Source organism: Oryctolagus cuniculus, chromosome 16, assembly GCF_964237555.1.
Source record: "Oryctolagus cuniculus chromosome 16, mOryCun1.1, whole genome shotgun sequence".
Classification (NCBI taxonomy): Eukaryota; Metazoa; Chordata; class Mammalia; order Lagomorpha; family Leporidae; genus Oryctolagus; species Oryctolagus cuniculus.
This window is the reverse complement of record NC_091447.1, coordinates 63,842,784-63,863,833: the sequence shown is the minus strand read 5'-3', so window position 1 is coordinate 63,863,833 and position 21,050 is coordinate 63,842,784. Positions and strand designations below refer to the sequence as shown.

At 47.0% G+C, this 21,050-nt stretch overlaps 1 protein-coding gene across 6 annotated transcripts in view; it reads left to right on the top strand.

The window, feature by feature from the left end:
• The first annotated feature begins 213 nt into the window (after positions 1-213).
• The window catches only part of LOC127488107 (olfactory receptor 7A17-like), a 69,951-nt gene continuing 49,114 nt past the window's right edge, over positions 214-21,050 (top strand). For 2 of the 6 annotated variants that reach the window (XM_070059517.1, XM_070059518.1), the window contains exons 1-7: positions 214-304; positions 2,839-2,957; positions 4,006-4,086; positions 4,199-4,426; positions 4,799-4,951; positions 5,065-7,451; positions 10,368-10,472. In XM_070059517.1, coding sequence (XP_069915618.1) covers positions 4,024-4,086; positions 4,199-4,426; positions 4,799-4,951; positions 5,065-5,328 — 708 coding nt within the window. In that variant the 5' untranslated portion in view covers positions 214-304; positions 2,839-2,957; positions 4,006-4,023 and the 3' untranslated portion in view covers positions 5,329-7,451; positions 10,368-10,472. Of the gene's footprint in view, positions 305-2,838; positions 2,958-4,005; positions 4,087-4,198; positions 4,427-4,798; positions 4,952-5,064; positions 7,452-10,367; positions 13,768-21,050 lie in introns of those variants that run through there. The other 4 variants (XM_070059516.1, XM_070059513.1, XM_070059514.1 and 1 more) reach the window with 3 other exon arrangements.

Below are 21,050 nucleotides of genomic sequence, written 5' to 3'. Positions count from 1 at the left end.
CTCTCTCTGTGTGACTCTGAATTTCAAAATAAATAAATCTTAAAAAAAAACACTCAGGGCTGTGAACCAGATTCAGGAGTGACTTGGGATATCTACCCCACAGGCCTTCCCCACCACCACCCAGCCAGGTCAGAGCCACCCCCCTCCCATCATGGGGGCATTGCCATGGTTGCGGGGTCATGGGCTCTGTGAGGCGCCTGTGTTCCATGTGATCTCACAGGTCCCCTCCTCACTTCTCAAGTCAGCCTTCGCTGAGCAAGAAGCCTTTGGTTGGACATCGCCATCCAGATCGATTGCAATTGCAGTGAGTTAGCGATTCTGGTACCCTGGGGAGTGGGGAGCCTGCAGGGAGCTCATGCTGAGCTGAAGAACTGTTTCTTGTGGAGGGTGGAAGATGGGAGGGCAGGGCTGCCCCAGGCGGCAGGGTGGGGGTGACGAGAGAGGCCGAGGGGTAGACAGGCACCACCAGCACGCCTCCGGATGGGAGGCCCATGATGTGATCCTTAGGGTGCCCATCCTGATCTGTGTACAAGGGCAGTGGACAGTGAGGGAGGAGGCTGTCAATGCAGCAGGTAGGAATGGATAGCAGGTGGCTGAGGCCCATCCCACGAATGGGTAGAGGCCAGGATGCATTTGGTGGGTCCAGGCAGGGCCCCTCACACCTAAGCAGCAGGTATATACCTGTGAGAGTAGCTGGCATGGTGCTGGCCCCTCCCACTGAGACAGGACAGAATCCCCCATCCCCCACCTGGGAAGATGAAAACCAGGGTCCAAAATGGGGCACAGATGTGACCGGGAGACACTGGGCCTCAACCCCATAGCGACCGGTCTCTGAGACGGCCCTAGAATCCCAGAATTGGGATTCCAAGAGGTTCATGGCAAGCACTTGTCAGGATGAGCCCACTGGGGCCCGTGGGGTGCCAGGGTGGCGTCCAGGGCTGAGGCCAAGTGCCAGAGAGCCTGCCAGAGGTGGCCCTTGGCCAGGCAGGGGGAGGGGCTGGCGGCCCCCAGCCCAGGATGCAGTGTGACGTCAATAAGAGGGGTTCTGAGTCTGAAAGAACTATGCAGTTCTCGTGTGTGTGTGTGTGCGTGTGTGTGCTGTGACGGTGAGTAGTGTGCATGTGTATATGTATGTGTCTGCTGTGTGTATATGGGGTGTGGTGTGTTTATAATGGGGGAATGGTATGTGTGTGGTGGAGGTGTGGGTGTATGTGGTGGTTCTGTGTGTAGTGAACCTGTTGGATGTGTGATATGTTTGTGTGTGATGTGTCTGGTACATGGGTTTATTGTGTGGATAGTGTGTGTGTATGAGATATGTTTAGGTGTGTCTGTTTTGTGTGGTGTGTATGTGTATTGCGGTGGTGCATGGTGTGTCTTGTGGTTGTGTCTGGTGGGCATGTGTGGTATGTATTGTGTCTGGTGTGTGGTGTGCACATGGTTTATGGTGTGTATGTGTGTGGTGTGTGTATGGTATATGGTGTATGATGTGTGTGATGTGTGTATGGTGTGTGTGTGTGTGTGAGGTGTCATGTGTGGTGTATGTATGGTGTGCCTGTGTGTGTGTGTGGTGTGTTTATGGTGTGTGGTGTGTATGTGTATGGTATATGGTGTATGGTGTGTATGATATGTCTATGGTGTGTGTATGTGTGTGGTGTTGTTTGTAATGTGTGTGTGGTGTGTATGTGTGTGTGTGTGGTGTGTGTATGGTGTGTAATGTGTATGTGTGTGGTGTATATATGGTATACGTGTGTGTGGTGTGTATTGTTTCTGGTGTGTGGCATGTGTAGTGTCTGTAGTGTGTGCATGGTATATGGTATATGGTGTATGTGATGTGTGTCTGGTGTCTGGTGTTTGTATGGTGTGTGTGTGTTGTGTATGATGTATGCTGTGTAGTGTGTGGTGTATGATGTGTATGAAGTGTGTGTAGTGTGTATGGTGTGTGTGTGGTGTGTGTATAATATATGGTGTGCATTGTGTGTGATGTTTGGTGTGTGTGGTGTGTATTGTGTCTGGTGTGTGGTGTGTGTGTAGTGTGTGCATGGTATATGGTGTATGGTGTATGTATGTGTGTGTAGTGTCTGGTGTTTGTATGGTATACATGTTGTGTATGATGTATGCTGTGTAGTGTGAGGTGTATGATGTGTGTAGTGTGTATGGTGTGTGTGTGGTGTGTGTATGCTGTGTGGTGTGTATGATCTGTGATGTATGGTGTGTGTGGTATATAGTGTATGTAGTGTGTGTGTATATGCTGTGTGGTGTGACGTGTAATGTATGATGTGTGTGTGGTGTGTATGGTGTGTTGATCACTTCCTGGATGTGGCCGCTGACCAGGCAACTGGGTGTCCAGAACCGGTGAGACCGTCACTGTCTTCCACTACAGTTAGCTCCTCGTGGTCCACCGTGGCTCCCAGGCTCCAGCCGTTCCATCTGCATTTGAACCAGTGGGAGAGGGAAAGGGGGAGAGATCGCTGCTCACCCCACCCTGATGTCTTTCCCTGAGACAGGCTGTGGTCCCCCAGCCATGACAGCCTCAGGGAAGTTGGGACAATGTAGTTTTTGCAGAGGGCCACGTGCGAGGCTAGAACTCAGCTCTGAGGAGGGGAGGGGAGGTTAGGTGGGCAGCCAGCATATGGGCCCCACTCAAGACTTCTGGGCAGGGGCTGAGGGGGAAGTGTGGACTTCACATCCAGGCAGGTCCTGGTAATGGCTGGGATTCCTGTGCAGTTTTGGCTGGACGCTGATGGAAGCTTCTGGAGGGTTCACAGCAGGGGGCATTTGCACACCTCCCCTCTGCCCAAGGCTGGGCTGAGCCCCGCCCTCTGCCCTGTGTGTCCTCAGACGCCCTTGGTGCAGGAGGTGCACCAGAACTTCTCAGCCTGGTGTTCCCAGGTGGTTCACCTGTACCGCGGACAGCGCCACCTGGAGCTGGAGTGGACGGTGGGGCCCATCCCTGTGGGGTGAGTGCCTGGGCTGGGGCTGGGCGCATTGCAGAGTGGGGTTGATTAATATTTTAAAATATGAAAGCAAGAAAGATAGGAGAGGGGCCCAGTGTGTGGGACAGGGGGTTTAGATGTCCTTGTGATACCAACATCCTACATTGGTGGGTGGGTTCAAGTCCCGGCTGTTCTGCCTCTGAACCAGATTTCTTCTAACATTTCTAGGAAAGCAGCAGAATATGGCTCAAGTATTTGACCACCTGCCATCCATGAGACACCCGGAAGGAGTTCTGGGCTCCTGGCTTAGCCTGGCCTATGCCTGACCATTATACTCATTTGGGAAATGAACTGGTGGATAAAAGATACCTTTCTCTCTGTCACTCTGCCAATAAATAAAAAATAAAAATCTTTAAAACTTACTTATGTAATTCCAAATGGAGAGAGACAGAGAGAGTGACAGAAAGAGCTCTCCATTCCACTGGTTCCCTGAGAGCCTATAGGCAGATTTCTTCCATCTGCTTTTTCACTCCCCAGATGCTTGGCCAGGTGCAAATTGGGAGCTAGGAATTCAACCTGGTCCCCCGTGGGGGTGGCAGGGCTGTCACTGTCACTTCCTGTCTCTCAGGGTCTGCATCAACAGAGGCAGGAAGCAGGAGCACAGCTGGGACTCAGGCCCGGGCACTGTGATACGGGTGGTGGTGTCCCAACTGGTGTCTTAGCCACTGCCCCCAACACCACTGCCCAGAGTGAGTTTAGATGAGGCTCACGAGCTTGCTGTCCCATTGGGTACAGTGACAAGTGGGGGAAGGAAGTGATCAGTCACTTCAACACACTGCTTGACACCAAGGGCTACTTCTGCACAGTCAGTAATTGCCGGGAGATCCTGAAGAGGAGGTGACAGGATGCAGGACACCTGCGGGGCCGGGGTGATGTTGGGGCTTGGGGTGGGGGCACTGGCTGATGGTGTGAATATGGAGTGCCCCTCACTGGCGGCATCTCTGCGGTGCCTGGGACTGGGGTTGGCTCCCCACCCCACCCTCACACTCACCCTGCCCCAACCCCCACCCAGGATGGGAAGAAGCAGCTGATGGTGCTGACAGACTGCTCACAGGGGGGCAGCAGCCTGCGGGACGGCTCCCTGGAGCTCATGGTGAGTGGGCGTAGGGGAGTTCCAGCCACGGTAGAGTCCTCCCACCAAGTCCCTCAGGACTTTGGACAAGGATACTGCTGGACTCTCACCCTCTGCTGGCCACTCCCCCCAGGTGCACCGAAGGCTGCTGAAAGATGACAGACGTGGCCTGAGGGAGCCGCGGCTAGAGGAGAAGTCAGGGTCGTGGGTGCGGAGGCGCCACCTCCTGCTGCTGGACGTGGTGGGCACAGTGGCAGCGGGGCACCGGCTGCTGGTGGAGAAGGAGGTCCTGGCACCACAGGTGGTGCTGGCGCTGGGGGGTGGTGCCCGGTACAATCCTAGAGCTGCCTTGTGCACACAGGTGAGGGCCAGTGAGATAAGCAGGTTTCTTGGGTGCCACCCCACTGAACCTTAAAAGCTAGGTGCAGCCCCAGGTCCCGCCCCTTCACTTCCTGCTCCTCTTGGTCCGGCCCCATCTCTCTTCACCCAGATCCTGTTGCCCGCACAGCTCCACCTTATTTTACTCATCTGGCCCCACCCCTTCACCCCTGTGGTTTCGGCCTCTGGCCTGTTCACTTCCAGGCTGGCACCTGTACTGCCCAATTTTGGGTCATCCTATTCTTCTCCTTGGCTCAGTCATTCTGGATTCTTCCCACTCTTTTCAGCTGTGCCCCGCCCCTCCTCCAAAAGCCCTGCCCCTCTCTGACTCAGCCCCGCCTCCGTCTCCCTGCAGTTCTCAGGGCTGCGCCAGGAGCTCCTGCCCTCCGTGCACCTGCTCACCCTGGCCCCCTGGGGCCCACAGACACTGCTGCGCTTGGAGCACCAGTTTGCCAGTGGGGAGAACTCGGGCTGGAACTTGAGTTCCCCCGTGACCTTGGATTTACAGGTAAGGAGAGCAGAGGTGGGAAACAGACGGGAAATGGGTGCGAGGGAGACGAAACAGGGTTGGGGGAGCCAGCTTGGCTCCCACTGATTGGATCCCGTCCACTGTTCCCACAGAACCTGTTCTCCACCTGCATTATCACCTGCCTGCAGGAGACCATGCCGGCCACCAACCAGCCCCAGGCCAGTGTCTCCAGGCTCAAGTGGACACTAAACACCAGTGGGCACCAAGCGTGGGAGGGGTGGGCTCCTGCCTGGGGCTGGCGGCTGGGGGCAGTGTATGAGGAATGGGAATATGGGCCAGGATCCAGTATAGAACTTGAAGAACCTGGGCAGATCCAGGCTCGCGGCTTCAGATTCCCAAGTGGGTTCAGCCCATGAGCAGTAGGTGGGTTGAGCATTCAGGCCTGGGAAAAAGTTATAAACTCTATCATGTGCTCAAAATCTGTAGCTTGCTGGACGATCTCGAGACATGCACACCCAAAGAGGAGTGTGGGTGTTAGTGCCACCTTCGCCCAGTTTAATTCTGCTGTGACAGAAGATACTGGGTGAGATTTCGTAGCCACCATGAAGGCATCTTCCCTTCCGTTTCCATATTTTAACTGATCTTGTGGGTGACCTGTGGCTTGTCTTGGGAGGGGTGGTATCTGCCTGAGTTTCAGGAGCCTACTGAGAGGAGAGGGCTTGGTGTGGCAGATGCCACTTCCCAGCTAAGGAGAAAGTGTGCAGCCATCATCTCTGGACAGCTGAACTCCATCGTCAGGAAGCCTCCACCTGGTTGACCCCCTGGGTCTCTCGCATGGACCATGGCCTCAACAGAGTCTGAGGATCTGCTTGATTGTCAACTGACTGAACTCATTGGTTTTTTCTTAACCTCCAGCTGCAGCTACTCCGTCCCTTGAAAACCCTTTCTGGGTCTGGCACTGTGGTGTAGAAGGTTAAGCACTGCCAGCAGCAGTGGTATCCTGTATGGGTGCCGGTTTGAGTCCTGGCTGCTCCACTTCTGATCTGGCACCCTGCTGTTGCACTTGGGATAGCAGCGGAAGATGGCCCAAATCCTTGAGCCCCTGCCACCCACGTGGGAAACCCAGAAGAAGCTCTTGGTTTTAGCCTAGCCCAGCCCCAGCTGTTGCAACCATTTGGAGAGTAAATCAGCAGATGGAAGATTTCTGTCTGTATCTCTGCCTTTCAGATAACTGTTAAAAAACCTTTTTGCTGGATTGGTGTGTGTGGGGGGGGGCACGTTTTGGATCCAGAGATCACTTCCCAAGCCTGCTGGCTTCTTGAAATAAACTCTTTTCTCTTACTGACGCTCATCTCTGGTGAATTGGCTGTCCAGTGGTGAGCAGCAAGGGCCTGGTGATTTTGACGGGTAGCAATTTCAGTATTGAAAAGTTATAAATATATTTTTCTGTCCTCTCACACAATCTATTCTGAGTAATTTTCCAGTGCTGTTGATAAGATTGGTTATTCCGCAGCTGCCTAGATGGAATGTTATGTAGGTCTCTACACATCCATTTAGGGCATAATTTGCTTTTTTTTATTTAAAGATTTTATTTATTTATCTGAGAGGCAGAGTTCTTCCATACTCTGGTTTCTCTTCAGATCTTATAGATCTTTCACTTCTTACTAAAGAGAGTTCTTCCATCCGCTAGTTTACTCCCCAGATGACTGCAATGGCTGGAGCTGGGCCAATCTGAAGCCAGGAACCAGGAGCTCCCTCTGGGTCTCCCATGTGGTGCAGGGGTCAAGGATTTGGGCCATCTTCTACTGCTTTCCCAGGCCATAGCAGAGAGCTGGATCAGAAGTGGAGCAGCTGGGCTTGAACCAGCGCCTTTATGGGATGCCAGCACTGCAGGTGGAGGCTTAGCCCACTACCCCACAGCGCCGGCCCCTGTTTTTTTTTTTGTTTTTGTTTTTGTTTTTTTTTTTTTTTTTTTGCCTGGGTGATGTGTCCATTGCTGCACGGGAGGTGTGAAAGGCCCTACTTTCATTGTTAGACTCTAGCTCTTTTTTTTAATTTCCATTCATATTGGCTTTATACATTTGGCCCTCCAACGCTGGATTATTTCCTCTTGCTGAGAAGGGCGCCCTCCTTCTGCAAGGTCACGGGGAGCCTGGGATGCCCTGGTCACCCTTGTGATGATTCCAGTTCCAGGAGGAGGAGGCAGGAAGGGGTCACTGGGCGCAGGAAGGGGCCACTGGGCACAGGAAGAAGCCGCTGTGCGATCTGGAAGGCCTTTTCTGCTCCGCTCCGCCACGTAGAGGACCGCTTCCCTGTCAGTCAAGCCTCAGCGGGGGCGGGTCCTGACTCGCCGACCAATTAGGGACGGGAGGGCGGGGCTGTGCGCCACGTAGGGCAGCCGGCTCCCTGCCGGGGCGCGCGCCTGGCTGGCGGTTTCTCAGAGCCGCGTGCTGCTCCCGCCTTCCGTGCCGGGTCAACGGCCGCCGCTGCGGGGACTTCGAGGCCTGACCCGCGGGGGGCCGCCGGGAGGCTGGGAAGGGTGAGTTTCCGAGGGCAGGGGCTCTGCGAGGGTGAACGCGGGGCTGTGGGGCCGCGGGCCCCAGCCTGGCCCTCAGGGCCTTCCTCCCTGGGAGGGTGGGCTGGGCCCCAGCGGAGACCCTCGGGCGTCGTTTTCTGTCGCTGCGTGCGGAGACTTCAGCCTGGCCCCGCCCCAGGCCCTGAGACCCACCTCCTCCTCGGGTTGTATGGCGACGCGGGCAGGGTCGTGGAGGGAGGGCTCTGCGGGGCGGCCGGGGGGCAGTGGCTCCAACGCGGCACGCTGACCTCAGCATCACCCTTCTAGTGTGCCGTGGCCATTTTTTTTAATTTAATGTTTGCTAATAGCAGACACCATCCAGGGATCTCCATCCAGGTCTCTCACTTGGGTGCAGGGGCCCAAGCACTTGGGACATCATCCACTGCTTGCCCAGGTGTGTTAGCAAGGAGCTGGACTGGAACTGGAGCAGCCAGGATTTAAACCAGTGGTCCAGGTGGTGGCTTTACCCACTATGCCATGGGGCTGACCCCAAGTGTAGACATCAGAATGTCTTTTTTTTTTAATTTTGTTATTTTTTTTAAAGATTTCTTTTTTTTTTAACTTTTATATAATGAATATAAATTTCCAAAGTACAGCTTATGGATTACAATGGCTTCCCCCCAAAACCGTCCCTCCCACCCACAACCCTCCCCTTTCCCACTCCCTCTCCCCTTCCATTCACATCAAGATTCATTTTCGATTATCTTAATATACAGAAGATCAGCTTAGTATACATTAAGTAAGGATTTCAACAGTTTGCTCCCACACAGAAACATAAAGTGAAAAATAATAGATGATTTTTTTTAAATGATGATGAAATCAGACCAGACCTATTGTCATGTTTAATCCCAGTGAGAGTCAAGTTGGGAGTTGATAATTTCTTTTTCTTTTTTTTTTTTTTTTTTTTTTTTTTTTTTTTTACAGAGGATCAGTTTAGTATACATTAAGTAAAGATTTCAACAGTTTGCACCCCCATAGAAACACAAAGTGAAATATACTGTTTGAGTACTCGTTATAGCATTAAATCTCAATGCACAGCACATTAAGGACAGAGATCCTACATGAGGAGTAAGTGCACAGTGACTCCTGTTGTTGACTTTACAAATTGACACTCCAGTCTGGCATCAGTAATCTCCCTATGCTCCAGTCATGAGTTTCCAAGGCTATGGAAGCCCTCTGAGTTCTCCGACTTTTATCTTGTTTAGACAAGGTCATAGTCAAAGTGGAGGTTCTCTCCTCCCTTCAGAGAAAGGTACCTCCTTCTTTGAAGACCTGTTCTGTCCACTGGGAGCTCACAGAGATCTTTTGCCAGAGTGTCTTGGCTTTCCATGCCTGAAATACTCTCATGGGCTTTTCAGCCAGATCCGAATGCCTTTAGGGCTGATTCTGAGGCCAGAGTGCTGTTTAGGACATCTGCCATTCTATGAGTCTGCTGAGTATCTCACTTCCCATGTTGGATCACTCTCCCCTTTATTTATTCTATCGGTTAGTGTTAGCAGGTACTAGACTTGTTTATGTGCTCCCTTTGACTCTTAGTCCTTTCATTATGATCAATTGTGAACTGAAATTGATCACTTGGAATAGTGAGATGGCATTGGTACATGCCACCTTGATGGGATTGAATTGATTCCAATTCAGAATGTCTTTAATTGCGATTCCCCTTTGGCCACCTTATGTGGCTCCATGACTTGTTCCTAGCCCTCTGTCATTTCCAGTTTCACAACTGTCTGGGGGGTTGACCCAAGATGCCCTCAGCTGTCTTGGCTGTGTGTAGTCAGTGTCAGCACCTTGTCACTCCTTCCAAGGTCAGGCTGAGGGATGAGGATGGGGCTGATCACACAGGCAACTGGATGCCCTGACCCTGAGTGAAGTCTCCTGCTGTAACCTCATCTCAAGACCTAACTCCTTAGAACATTGTTTTTTTTTTTTGTTTTGTTTTGTTTTTTCTGGGTAACCAAGGTGTCCATTCCTGGGAGACATTTTGGTGGCCAGTGTCTTGGATGTTGGCAAAGAGGGAAAAAGGCAAGTGATTTCTACAGTCTGAGTTCCCCCCGACTTGTGAAGGAGAAAAAGGATCTCAGAGGACCTGGAAAACCAGAGCTTGGTTGGGAGAACCTGAAAAGAGATGCGCTTTAACTCCTACTGGGGCAACACCCAGGGTCTCAGCACACAGTGGACAGGGGACTTTGGTGCAGAATGGGGGGCGGGGACATCCTACAGGTGTGAACACCTTGACACTGTGTCACTGGTTCATGCCAGTCCTTCCCCTTCCCTGAATTTTTCCCTTTCCATGCTGTTCTGGGCACATTTGCAGGGAGCTGGATCAGAAGTGGAGCAGCTGGGACTTGAACTGGCACCCGTATGGGATGCTGGTGCTGCAGATGGTGGCTTAACCAACTGTGCACACAGTACTGGCCCCAAGCACTCAGTCTTTATAAGGATATTGAGGATAAGAATATCAGAGAAATAGGGAGAAGTCACTTTTTGTTGTGGCTGCAGAACAACGAATGGTGTTGTGTGGCAGAGAGCTGGCACATTACAGAGATGACACAAAATGTCATTCCTTCCCCATTCCAGGCAGAGGATCTGTGACAGTGAAGAGCTGTGTTGACTTTTCTGCCCCCTGTTTTTAAGAATCTGCAGTCAGGAGCGCCATTTGTCATGGTGCTTGTATTGTATTTCCATGAGAAAAGTGGGCTGAGTAACACGTGGTGGAACTTTAGACTTTCTAAGATGGAAAGAAGCTCTTGGAAGGAAAGTAAGTGATGGCAGGAGGTGATCTGGATGTCTGCGGTACTTCTCTGTGGAGGTCAGGGGTACCTGTTAGAGATGACATCATCCTTGAGCCATTACACTTACACATCTCATCCGTCTTCACAGATTCAGCAATGGCTCAGGAGTGGATGTGGGTGGTGAGGAGCCTTTTAGACGTTCTCGCCCTCTTGTGATTGGCAGTCAGGATTCTACGTAAAGAGAAAGATACAGGTAAGGGCCGTCTTCCTGTTTGGAAAGGCTTCACGTTTTAGTGCGTGTCATATGTGATCTTGGCTTTGAACGTTGGTGTCTGGGAATTGGGAATTCTCAGTCCTTTGAGTCACAAGCATTTGCTGAGGTTCTGCTTCGGCTTCATGTTGTTTGAAAGGATTTGAAGCTGCCTCTGACATTTGGTGTTACCATTTTGCTGCTGCACGCACAATGACAGAATTTGAACCTCAGTAAGACATGGAGGTCCTTCTAGTTTGAGGAGGGGTTATGGTCATCTGCATAGTGCTAGCCATCGTGGGTTCTGCTGTGGGTAAAGTGATGTCTGTGGAAGTCTATGACTACCCCTGGAGAGGCCAAAAATGACCTTGGGATGTTCAAGTTCAGAGCACCAAGGGATAGTGGAGGTAAACACCACACAGAGCTTGTCATTTTGAGTAGTATTCTAATTTATTGGAAATGTATGTATATTTAACATCTTAGGACTTGGAATTTTCTTTAAAAAGATTGATTTATTTGAAAGGCAGAGTTTCAGAGAGAGAGAATTGTGTGTGTGTGTGTGTGTGTGAGAGAGAGAGAGAGAGAGAGAGAGAGATCTTCAACTGTTGGTTCACTCTTGAAATAGCCTCGATAGCCAGGGCTAGTGCAGATGTAAGCCAGGAGCCAGGAGCTTCTTCAGGTGTCCCATGTGGGTGCAGGGACCCAAGGACGAGGGCCATCTTCTGCTGGCTTTCCCAGGTGTATTAGCAGGGAGCTGGATTGGAAGTGGAGCAGCTGGGACATGAACTGGCACCCATATGGGATGCTGACATTCCAGGTGGCTTTATATGGTGTGCCACAGGAAATTTTTTTAAGACTGGGAAATTTTAATGTCTTCTTGTAAGAAGAATAGCTTGGGGTCGGTGCTGTGGTGTAGCGAGTAAAGCCACCACCTGCAGTGCTGCCATCGCATATGGGCACCAATTTGTGTGCTGGCTGCTCCACTTCCCATCCAGCTCTCTGCTGTGGCCTGGGAAAGCAGTAGACGATGGCCCAACATCAAAGAAGGAGGTATCTTTCTCTGAAGGGAGGAGAGAACTTCCACTTTGATTATGGCCCTGTCTAAATAATATTGGAGTTTGTGTCATTTGATCATTGGGATGGTGGCATATTTTTATTCCTTTTACTTGCTTTAAAAAGCAGAACTAGGTTTTTGAAAATTAAAAAAATTCAGTATTAAATTCTATCTTCTTCTTTTCTCAGAAAGTGGGCCAAAGATGTAATATTGAAAGAATTTTGGTTGTTAGCTTCTCTTTAGAAAAGCATAAGGGGCCGGCACCATGGCTCAACAGGCTAATCCTCCACCTTGCGGCGCCGGCACACCAGGTTCTAGTCCCAGTCAGGGTGCCGGATTCTGTCCCAGTTGCCCCTCTTCCAGGCCGGCTCTCTGCTGTGGCCCAGGAGTACAGTGGAGGATGGCCCAAGTGCTTAGGCCCTGCACCCCACGGGAGACCAGGAGAAGCGCCTGGCTCCTGCCTTCGGATCAGCGCGGTGCGCCGGCCACGGCGGCCATTGGAGGGTAAACCAAAGGCAAAGGAAGACCTTTCTCTCTGTCTCTCTCTCTCTCACTGTCCATTCTGCCTGTCCAAAAAAAAAAGAAAGAAAGAAAAGCATAAGGACAGTTGAATCTCGAGAGTTTAAACAGCTGATAAGTGACGCCTCTATCACAACAAGACAGCATTGTGACAGAGAAGCAGGGGGAGGATTCCAGAGACTATAGTCACAGAGAGGAATTTTCTAGGACATGCACTTGATTCCATTTCATAAAATATTACCGTTTGGAAGGCCATTGAGAGTCTGTCTCTCTCTCTCTCTCTCTCTCTCTCTCTCTTTCCTTCTCTGCCCATTTCATTTTTAATAAATATTTATTTATTTATTTGAGGGGCAGAGTTGCAGAGAGGGAGAGAGGTCTTCTATCCGCTGTTTCACTCCTGAAATGGCCACAATGGCCAGAGCTGAGCAGATCTGAAGCCAGGATTCAGGAGCTTCTTCTGGGTCTCCCATGTGGGTGCAGGGGCCCAAGGACTTGGGCCATCTTCTGCTTTCCCAGGCCATGGCAGAGAGCGGGATCAGAAGTGGAGCAGCCAAGACTCAAACTGGCACTCATATGGGATGCTGGCACTGGAGGTGGTGGCTTTACCCACTATGCTACAGCGCCCCAAGAGAGAATGTTTTTACAGCTGGTGAATCCAAGGTTTTATTTTCGGCTCATAAATCTCCAAACCACCCTGGGAAGACTTTGACAGGCGCCTTCAGGGCTGGTGTGTTTTGCATTTCTCTGAAGGCTGATGAACAGGGACACTTCCTGGTGTGACTCCTGCAAGAGGGATGGACATCTGAAGCTGGGGGAGGGGGCAGGGCTGTGGCCACACCTGAGTCTCCTATCAGAGTGCTGGTTAGAATCCTGCTTACTCCATACTGCCTTCATAGTGGCTGCACCAGTTTGCATTCCCACCAAGAGTGGATTAGGGTACCTTTCCCCCTACATCCTCACCAGCATTTATTATTTTTTTATTTCTGTCTGAAACCCATTCTAACTGGGGTGAGGTGAAACCTCATTGTGGTTTTGATTTGCATTTCCCTGTCAGGTAGTGATCCTGAGCATTTTTTCATGTGTCTGTTGGCCATTTGAATTTCTTCTCTTGAAAAAATGCCTGTTCAAGATCTTGGCCCATCTAGCCATCCCACTCCTGGGAATTTACCCAAGCCAAAAGAAATCAGCAGTGCCGGCATCCCATATGGGTGCCAGTTCGAGTCCTGGCTGCTCCACTCCCGACCCAGCTTTCTGCTATGGCCTAGGAAAGCAGTAGAAGATGGCCCAAGTCCTTGGGCCCCTGCACCCACGTTGGAGACTGGAGGAAGCGCCTGGCTCCTGGTTTCTGATCAGCGCAGCTCCAGCTGTTGTGGCCAATTGGGGAGTGAACCAGAGGATGGAAGACCTCTCTCTCTTTCTCTGCCTCTCCTTCTCTCTCTGTGTAACTGACTTTCAAATAAATAAATAAATCTTTAAAAAAAGAAAGAGTTATCTGTACGTCCATGTTCCTTGCAGCTCAATTCACAATAGCTAAGATATGGAATCAACTCAGATGTCCATCAACTGATGACTGCATAAAGAAATCATGTTGGAGTGAGTACTAATCAGCTGTAAAAAAAAATGAAAGCCTGTCTTTTGCAACAAAGTGGATACCACTGGAAACCATTATACTTAGTGAAATGACCCAGTTCCAAAAGTCAGATATCATGTTTTTCCTGATCCAAGGTAACTAATACAGTACCTAAATGTAATGTATTAGAGTGAAATGGATGTTTTGAGATTCGATGATCGACTGTTGAGAAACAAGTGTTTTTTTCCTTCATACTATTTGTTGAACTCTTACTTATGATCATTAAGCAAACTGAAAACAAATCTTTGTAAATATTAAGAGAGGGAGAAGGAGGAAGGGTTAGAGCATGGGTGGGAGGGAGGGTGAGGGGAAGTATCACTGTGTCCCTAAGTCTGTATTAAATGAAATACATGAAAATTGTGTATCTTAAGTAAAATAATAATTTAAAAAATCCTGGTTATTCTGCCTCTGATCCAGCTCCCTGCTAATGCACCTGGGAGGCAGCAAATGCTGGCTTAGCTATTTGGGCTCCTGCCACCCACATGGGAGACCTGTATGGAGTTCCAGGCTCCTACCTTTGGCCTGGCCCAGCCCTGGCTATTATGGGCATTTGGGGAGTGAACCTGCAGGTGGAAGATCGATCTCTCTCTTTCTAAGATTTTTAAAATTTATTTATTTTAAACATTCCATGTTTTAAAAAGATTTATATATTTATTTGAAAGTCAGAGTTAGAGAGAGAGAGAGAGAGAGGTAGAGAGAGGTCTTCCACCCACTGGTTCACTCCGGAATGGCTGCAACAACTAGAGCTGGGCTGATGTGAAGCCAGGAGCTGGGGAGCTTCTTCCGGGTCTCCCACACAGGTGCGGGGGCCCAAGAACTTGGGCCATCTTCTACTGATTTCCCAGGCCATAGCAGAGAGCTGGATCAGAAGTGGAGCACCTGGGATTTGAACTGGCACCCATATGGGATGCTGGCACCACAGGCAGAAGCCCTGCTTACTATGTCACAGTGCCAACCCACTCTTTAACTACCTTTCAAATAAATAAATAAATAAATCATTTAAAAAAGGTTGGTGGAGGGGTCAGCACTGTGGCGTAGTGGGTACAGCTGCCGCCTGCAGTGTCAGCCTCCCATATGGGTGCTGGTTCCTTCCAATCCAGCTCTCTGCTATGGCCTGGGAAAGCAGTAGAAAATAGCCCAAGTCCTTGGGTCACTGCACCCTTGTGGGAGACCTGGAAGAAGCTGCTGGCTTAAGATCTGCTCAGCTCTGGCCGTTGCAGCCATTTGGGGAGTGGATGGAAGCAGTGGATGGAAGATCTGTCTATCTGTCTGTCTGTACCTCTGCCTTCCAAAAAAAAATAGTGATGCTGCATGAAAAAGGCAAGTGGTGGGCGTGGCCCGCAGAGACCTCCCAGGGCACATGCACAGTCAGCCAGGACACTCGCCCTACGGTTGTGTGGTTGGGACTAGACGTGGGCTCATTCCGTCTTCCCACGGATGCTGGTGTCACCCTGCTCTGCAACAGAGCCCCTGGGGAGACACTGAGTGGGAGAGTTTGCTTAGGAAATGTGCAGTGTCTGTTCCATCCCTCCTCCCAGCCTCCCCTCACCAGGCATCTGTCCAAAGGCCAATCTAGCTTGCCTTAAATTTCTTTTCTTTTTTTTTGAGGCCAGCACCGTGGCTCACTTGGTTAATCCTCTGCCTGTGGAGACAGAATATAAGAAGTACAGATGTCAATAAGAGAGGTGCCTTTTAGGGAAACTTACTGTAGCAATTACTGATACTTGCATCCCAGTGTATAGGAGATAAATAGAAGCACAATGTTAGAAAATAAACTCAAAATTTTTTCTTAAAATCAGAAGAGTAGAAGTTCAGGAAGACCTCTGGGAGAAATACTACATATAGGAAAACTCAGAGAACTCTTGTGTATAAAATATCAGATGTCAGGCCATACATAAGATTCTATATGGTAAATGCACATCAAGTATTAGCATTTTTAAAAACAGGTCTCAAATAAGCTTACTTAGGAAAATAGATAATAGGACATATAAAGATAATATAAATATAATAAATGTAGCGGGTTTAGGAGGAATAATAATACCAATATATGAAATTAACCTTGATTTTAAATTATAATCATGATCTAATATTATGTATAGTGTTTACCTCTGAGCCAGTAGAAAATATTCTGGGGATGGACATAACTCCAAAATTGTTCAAGGAGTTGATTCCATTATAAATGTTAAAGGAAGTAAATGAAAGACTAGCATCAATCGAAATAACTCCTACAAAATTGCCATAGCCATTAAAGATTACATTTACTCAACAAAGTCCCTTGAAGGGAGGACACAGAAAATAACTTAAAAATATTTGAGTTACAAAAAGACAGCATAATTGAAAAAAGAAGGAGACACCTACACAATCATCCAGTAAGGCCAATTGTCAAGCCAAGTGGACAATATAGATTGACTGCAGACCATAAAAGTTTAAATCAAGTCAGCCCAAAACTGCCTGGAGCCTTGCCAGAGGTGGAGGAGGTTGTTCATAAAATTACTAGTAGTAGTAGTAAATTTTTCACAATGATTCAAATGTCAGTTATGTTCTTTGCCATGCCTTTAAATAAAGAATACATGACATTTACATGGGAATGTGTGCAATTCCATTTTAACAGACTGCCCCAAAGTTATTTAAAAGTAAACACTCATGTTATGGCTCATTTAATATTGGGTTCTCATGGATGATTTAAAATATAGATCAACCATCATTTCATCTACAGATGATAGAATAATGCATGGACTAAGGAGCAACAGACTGCTTTTGAGCAACAAAAGGATTCTATAATAACTTTTCTTTTTTTAACTTTTATTTAATGAATATAAATTTCCAAAGTACAGCTTATGGATTACAATGGCTTCCCCCCCATACCGTCCCTCCCACCCACAACCCTCCCCTTTCCCACTCCCTCTCCCCTTCCATTCACATCAAGATTCATTTTCGATTATCTTAATATACAGAAGATCAGCTTAGTATACATTAAGTAAGGATTTCAACAGTTTGCTCCCACACAGAAACATAAAGTGAAAAATAATAGATGATTTTTTTTAAATGATGATGAAATCAGACCAGACCTATTGTCATGTTTAATCCCAGTGAGAGTCAAGTTGGGAATTGATAATTTCTTTTCCTTTTTTTTTTTTTACAGAGGATCAGTTTAGTATGCATTAAGTAAAGATTTCAACAGTTTGCACCCCCATAGAAACACAAAGTGAAATATACTGTTTGAGTACTCGTTATAGCATTAAATCTCAATGTACAGCACATTAAGGACAGAGATCCTACATGAGGAGTAAGTGCACAGTGACTCCTGTTGTTGACTTTACCAATTGACACTCCTGTTTATGGCATCAGTAATCTCCCTATGCTCCAGTCATGAGATTCCAAGGCAATGGAAGCCTTTTGAGTTCTCCGACTCTTATCTTGTTTAGACAAGGTCATAGTCAAAGTGGAGGTTCTCTCCTCCCTTCAGAGAAAGGTACCTCCTTCTTGAAGACCTGTTCTTTCCACTGGGAGCTCACTCACAGAGATCTTTCATTTAGGTCTTTTTTTTTTTTTTGCCAGAGTGTCTTGGCTTTCCATGCCTGAAATACTCTCATGGGCTTTTCAGCCAGATCCGAATGCCTTTAGGGCTGATTCTGAGGCCAGAGTGCTGTTTAGGACATCTGCCATTCTATGAGTCTGCTGAGTATCTCGCTTCCCATGTTGGATCACTCTCCCCTTTATTTATTCTATCGGTTAGTATTAGCAGGTACTAGACTTGTTTATGTGCTCCCTTTGACTCTTAGTCCTTTCATTATGATCAATTGTGAACTGAAATTGATCACTTGGACTAGTGAGATGGCATTGGTACATGCCACCTTGATGGGATTGAATTGGAGTCCCCTGGTATGTTTCTAACTCTACCATTTGGGGCAAGTCAGCTTGAGCATGTCCCAAATTGTACATCTCTTCCCTCTCTTATTCCCACTCTTATATCTAACAGGGATCACATTTCAGTTAAATTTCAACACTTAAGGATAACTGTGTATTAATTACAGAATTAAACCAGTCATATTAAGTAGAACAGACAAAAAACTGCTAAGAGGGATGTATTAAGTTGTTCATTAACAGTCAGGGCTATGCTGATCAAGTCACCGTTTCTCATAGTGTCCATTTCACTTCAACAGGTTTCCTTTTTTTTGGTGTTCAGTCAGTTGTCACCAATCAGGGAGAACATATGGTATTTGTCCCTTTGGGACTGCCTTATTTCACTCAGCATGATGTGTTCCAGATTCCTCCATTTTGTTGCAAATGACTGGATTTCATTGTTTCTTACTGCGGTATAGTATTCTAAAGAGTACATATCCCATAATTTCTTTATCCAGTCTACCGTTGATGGGCATGTAGGTTGGTTCCAGGTCTTGGCTATTGTGAATTGTGCTGCAATAAACATTAGGCTGCAGACTGCTTTTTTGTTTGCCAATTTAAATTCCTTTGGGTAAATTCAAAGGAGTGAGATGGCTGGGTCGAACGGTAGGGTTACATTCAGGTCTCTGAGGAATCTCCAGACTGACTTCCATAGTGGCTTGACCAGTTTGCATTCCCACCAACAGTGGGTTAGTATCCCTTTTTCCACACATCCTCGCCAGCATCTGTTGTTGGTAGATTTGTGTATGTGAGCCATTCTAACCGGGGTGAGGTGAAACCTCATGGTGGTTTTGATTTGCATTTCCCTGATTGCTAGTGGTCTTGAACATTTTTTCATGTGCCTGTTGGCCATTTGGATTTCCTCTTTTGAGAAATGTCTATTGAGGTCCTTGGCCCATCTCTTAAGTGGGTTGTTTGTTTTGTTTTTGTGGAGTTTCTTGATTTCTTTGTAGATTCTGGTTATAAACCCTTTATCTGTTGCATAGTTTGCAAATATTTTTTCCCATTCTGTCAGTTGTCTCTTCACTCTCCTGACTGTTTCCTTTGGAGTACAGAAACTTCTCAATTTGATGCAATCCCAATAGTTGATTTTGGCTTTGACTGTCTGTGCCTCCCGGGTCTTTTCCAGAAACTCTTTGCCTGTGCCAATATCTTGAAGGGTTTCTCCAATGTTCTCTAATAACTTGATGGTGTCAGGTCGTAGATTTAGGTCTTTAATCCACGTTGAGTGGATTTTTGTGTAAGGTGTAAGGTAGGGGTCTTGCTTCATGCTTCTGCACGTGGAAATCCAGTTTTCCCAGCACCATTTACTGAATAGACTATCCTTGCTCCAGGGATTGGTTTTGGATCCTTGATCAAATATAATTTGGCTGTAGATGTTTGGGTTGATTTCTGGTGTTTCAGTTCTGTTCCATTGGTCTATCCATCTGTTTCTGTACCAGTACCATGCTGTTTTGATTACAACTGCCCTGTAGTATGTCCTGAAATCTGGTATTGTGATGCCTCCGGCTTTGTTTTTGTTGTACAAGATTGCTTTAGCTATTCGAGGCCTCTTTTGCCTCCATATGAATTTCAGCATCATTTTTTCTAGATCTGAGAAGAATGTCTTTGGTATCCTGATTGGAATTACATTGAATCTATAAATTGCTTTTGGGAGAATGGACATTTTGATGATGTTGATTCTTCCAATCCTTGAGCATGGAAGATTTTTCCATTTTTTGGTATCCTCTTCTGTTTCTTTCTTTAAGATTTTGTAATTCTCATCGTAGAGATCTTTAACATCCTTGGTTAAGTTTATTCCAAGGTATTTGATTGTTTTTGTAGCTATTGTGAATGGGATTGATCTTAGAAGTTCTTTCTCAGCTGTGGCATTGCTTGTGTATACAAAGGCTGTTGATTTTTGTGCATTGATTTTATATTCTGCCACTTTCCCAAACTCCTCTATGAGTTCCAATAGTCTTTTAGTAGAGTTCTTTGGATTCTCTAAGTAAAGAATCATATTGTCTGCAAAGAGGGATAGTTTGACTTCTTCCTTCCCAATTCATATCCCTTTAATTTCTTTTTCTTGCCTAATAGCTCTGGCTAAAACTTGCAGAACTATGTTAAATAGCAGTGGTGAGAGTGGGCATCCCTGTCTGGTGCCAGATCTCAGTGGAAATGCTTCCAGCTTTTCCACATTCAATAGGATACTGGCCGTGGATTTTTCATAAATTGCTTTGATTATATTAAGGAATGTTCCTTCTATACCCAATTTGCTTAGAGTTTTCATCATGAAAGGGTGTTGTATTTTATCAAATGGTTTCTCTGCATCAATTGAGATAATCATATGGTTTTTCTTTTGCAGTCTGTTAATGTGGTGAATCACATTGATTGATTTGCGAATGTTGAACCATCCCTGCATACCAGATATGAATCCCACTTGGTCTGGGTGGATGATTTTCCTGATGTGTTGTTGTATTCTATTGGCGAGAATTTTATTGAGGAGTTTTGCGTCTATGTTCATCAGGGATATTGATCTATAATTTTCTTTCAGTGCTGCATCTTTTTCTGGCTTAGGGATTAAGGTGATACTGCTTCATAAAAAGAATTTGGGAGGATTCCCTCTTTTTCGATTGTTCTGAATAGTTTGAGAAGAAATGGGATTAGTTCTTCTTTAAATGTCTGGTAGAATTCAGCAGTGAATCCATCTGGTCCTGGGCTTTTCTTTGTTGGGAGGGCCTTTATTACTGTTTCAATTTCTGTTTCAGTTATGGGTCTATTTAGGTTTTCTATGTCTTCCTGGTTCAATTTTGCTAGATTGGATGTGTCCAGGAATCTATCCATTTCTGGTAGATTTCCTTGTTTGCTGGCATACAAGTCCTTGTAGTAATTTCTGATGATTCTTTTTATTTCTGTGGTGTCTGTTGTTACGTTTCCTTTTTCATCTCTGATTTTATTGATTTTGGTCTTTTCTCTTCTTTTTTTAGTTAGTTGGGCCAATGGGATGTCAATTTTGTTTATTTTTTCAAAAAACCAGCTTCTCGCTTGGCTGATTTTTTGTAATGTTTTCTTGGGTTCAATCCTGTTCATTTCTTCTCTGATTTTAATTATTTCTCTTCTCCTACTAGATTTGGGTTTGGTTTGCTGTAGTTTTTCTAGGTCCTTGAGATGCGCTGAAAGCTCATTTATTTGGTACCTTTCCAATTTCTTGATGTAGGCACCTATTGCTATAAATTTGCCTCTCAGTACTGCTTTTGCTGTATCCCATAAGTTTTGATATGTTGTGTTGTTATCCTCATTTACTTCCAGAAAGTTTTTGATTTCTCTTTTGATTTCTTGAATGACCCAGTGTTCATTCAGGAGCATGTTGTTCAGTCTCCATGTGTTTGCATACTTTCTGGGGTTTCCTGAGTTGCTAATTTCCAGCTTCATTCTGTTGTGGTCTGAGAAGCTGCATGGTATGATTCTAATTCTTTTAAATTTGCTGAGACTTGCT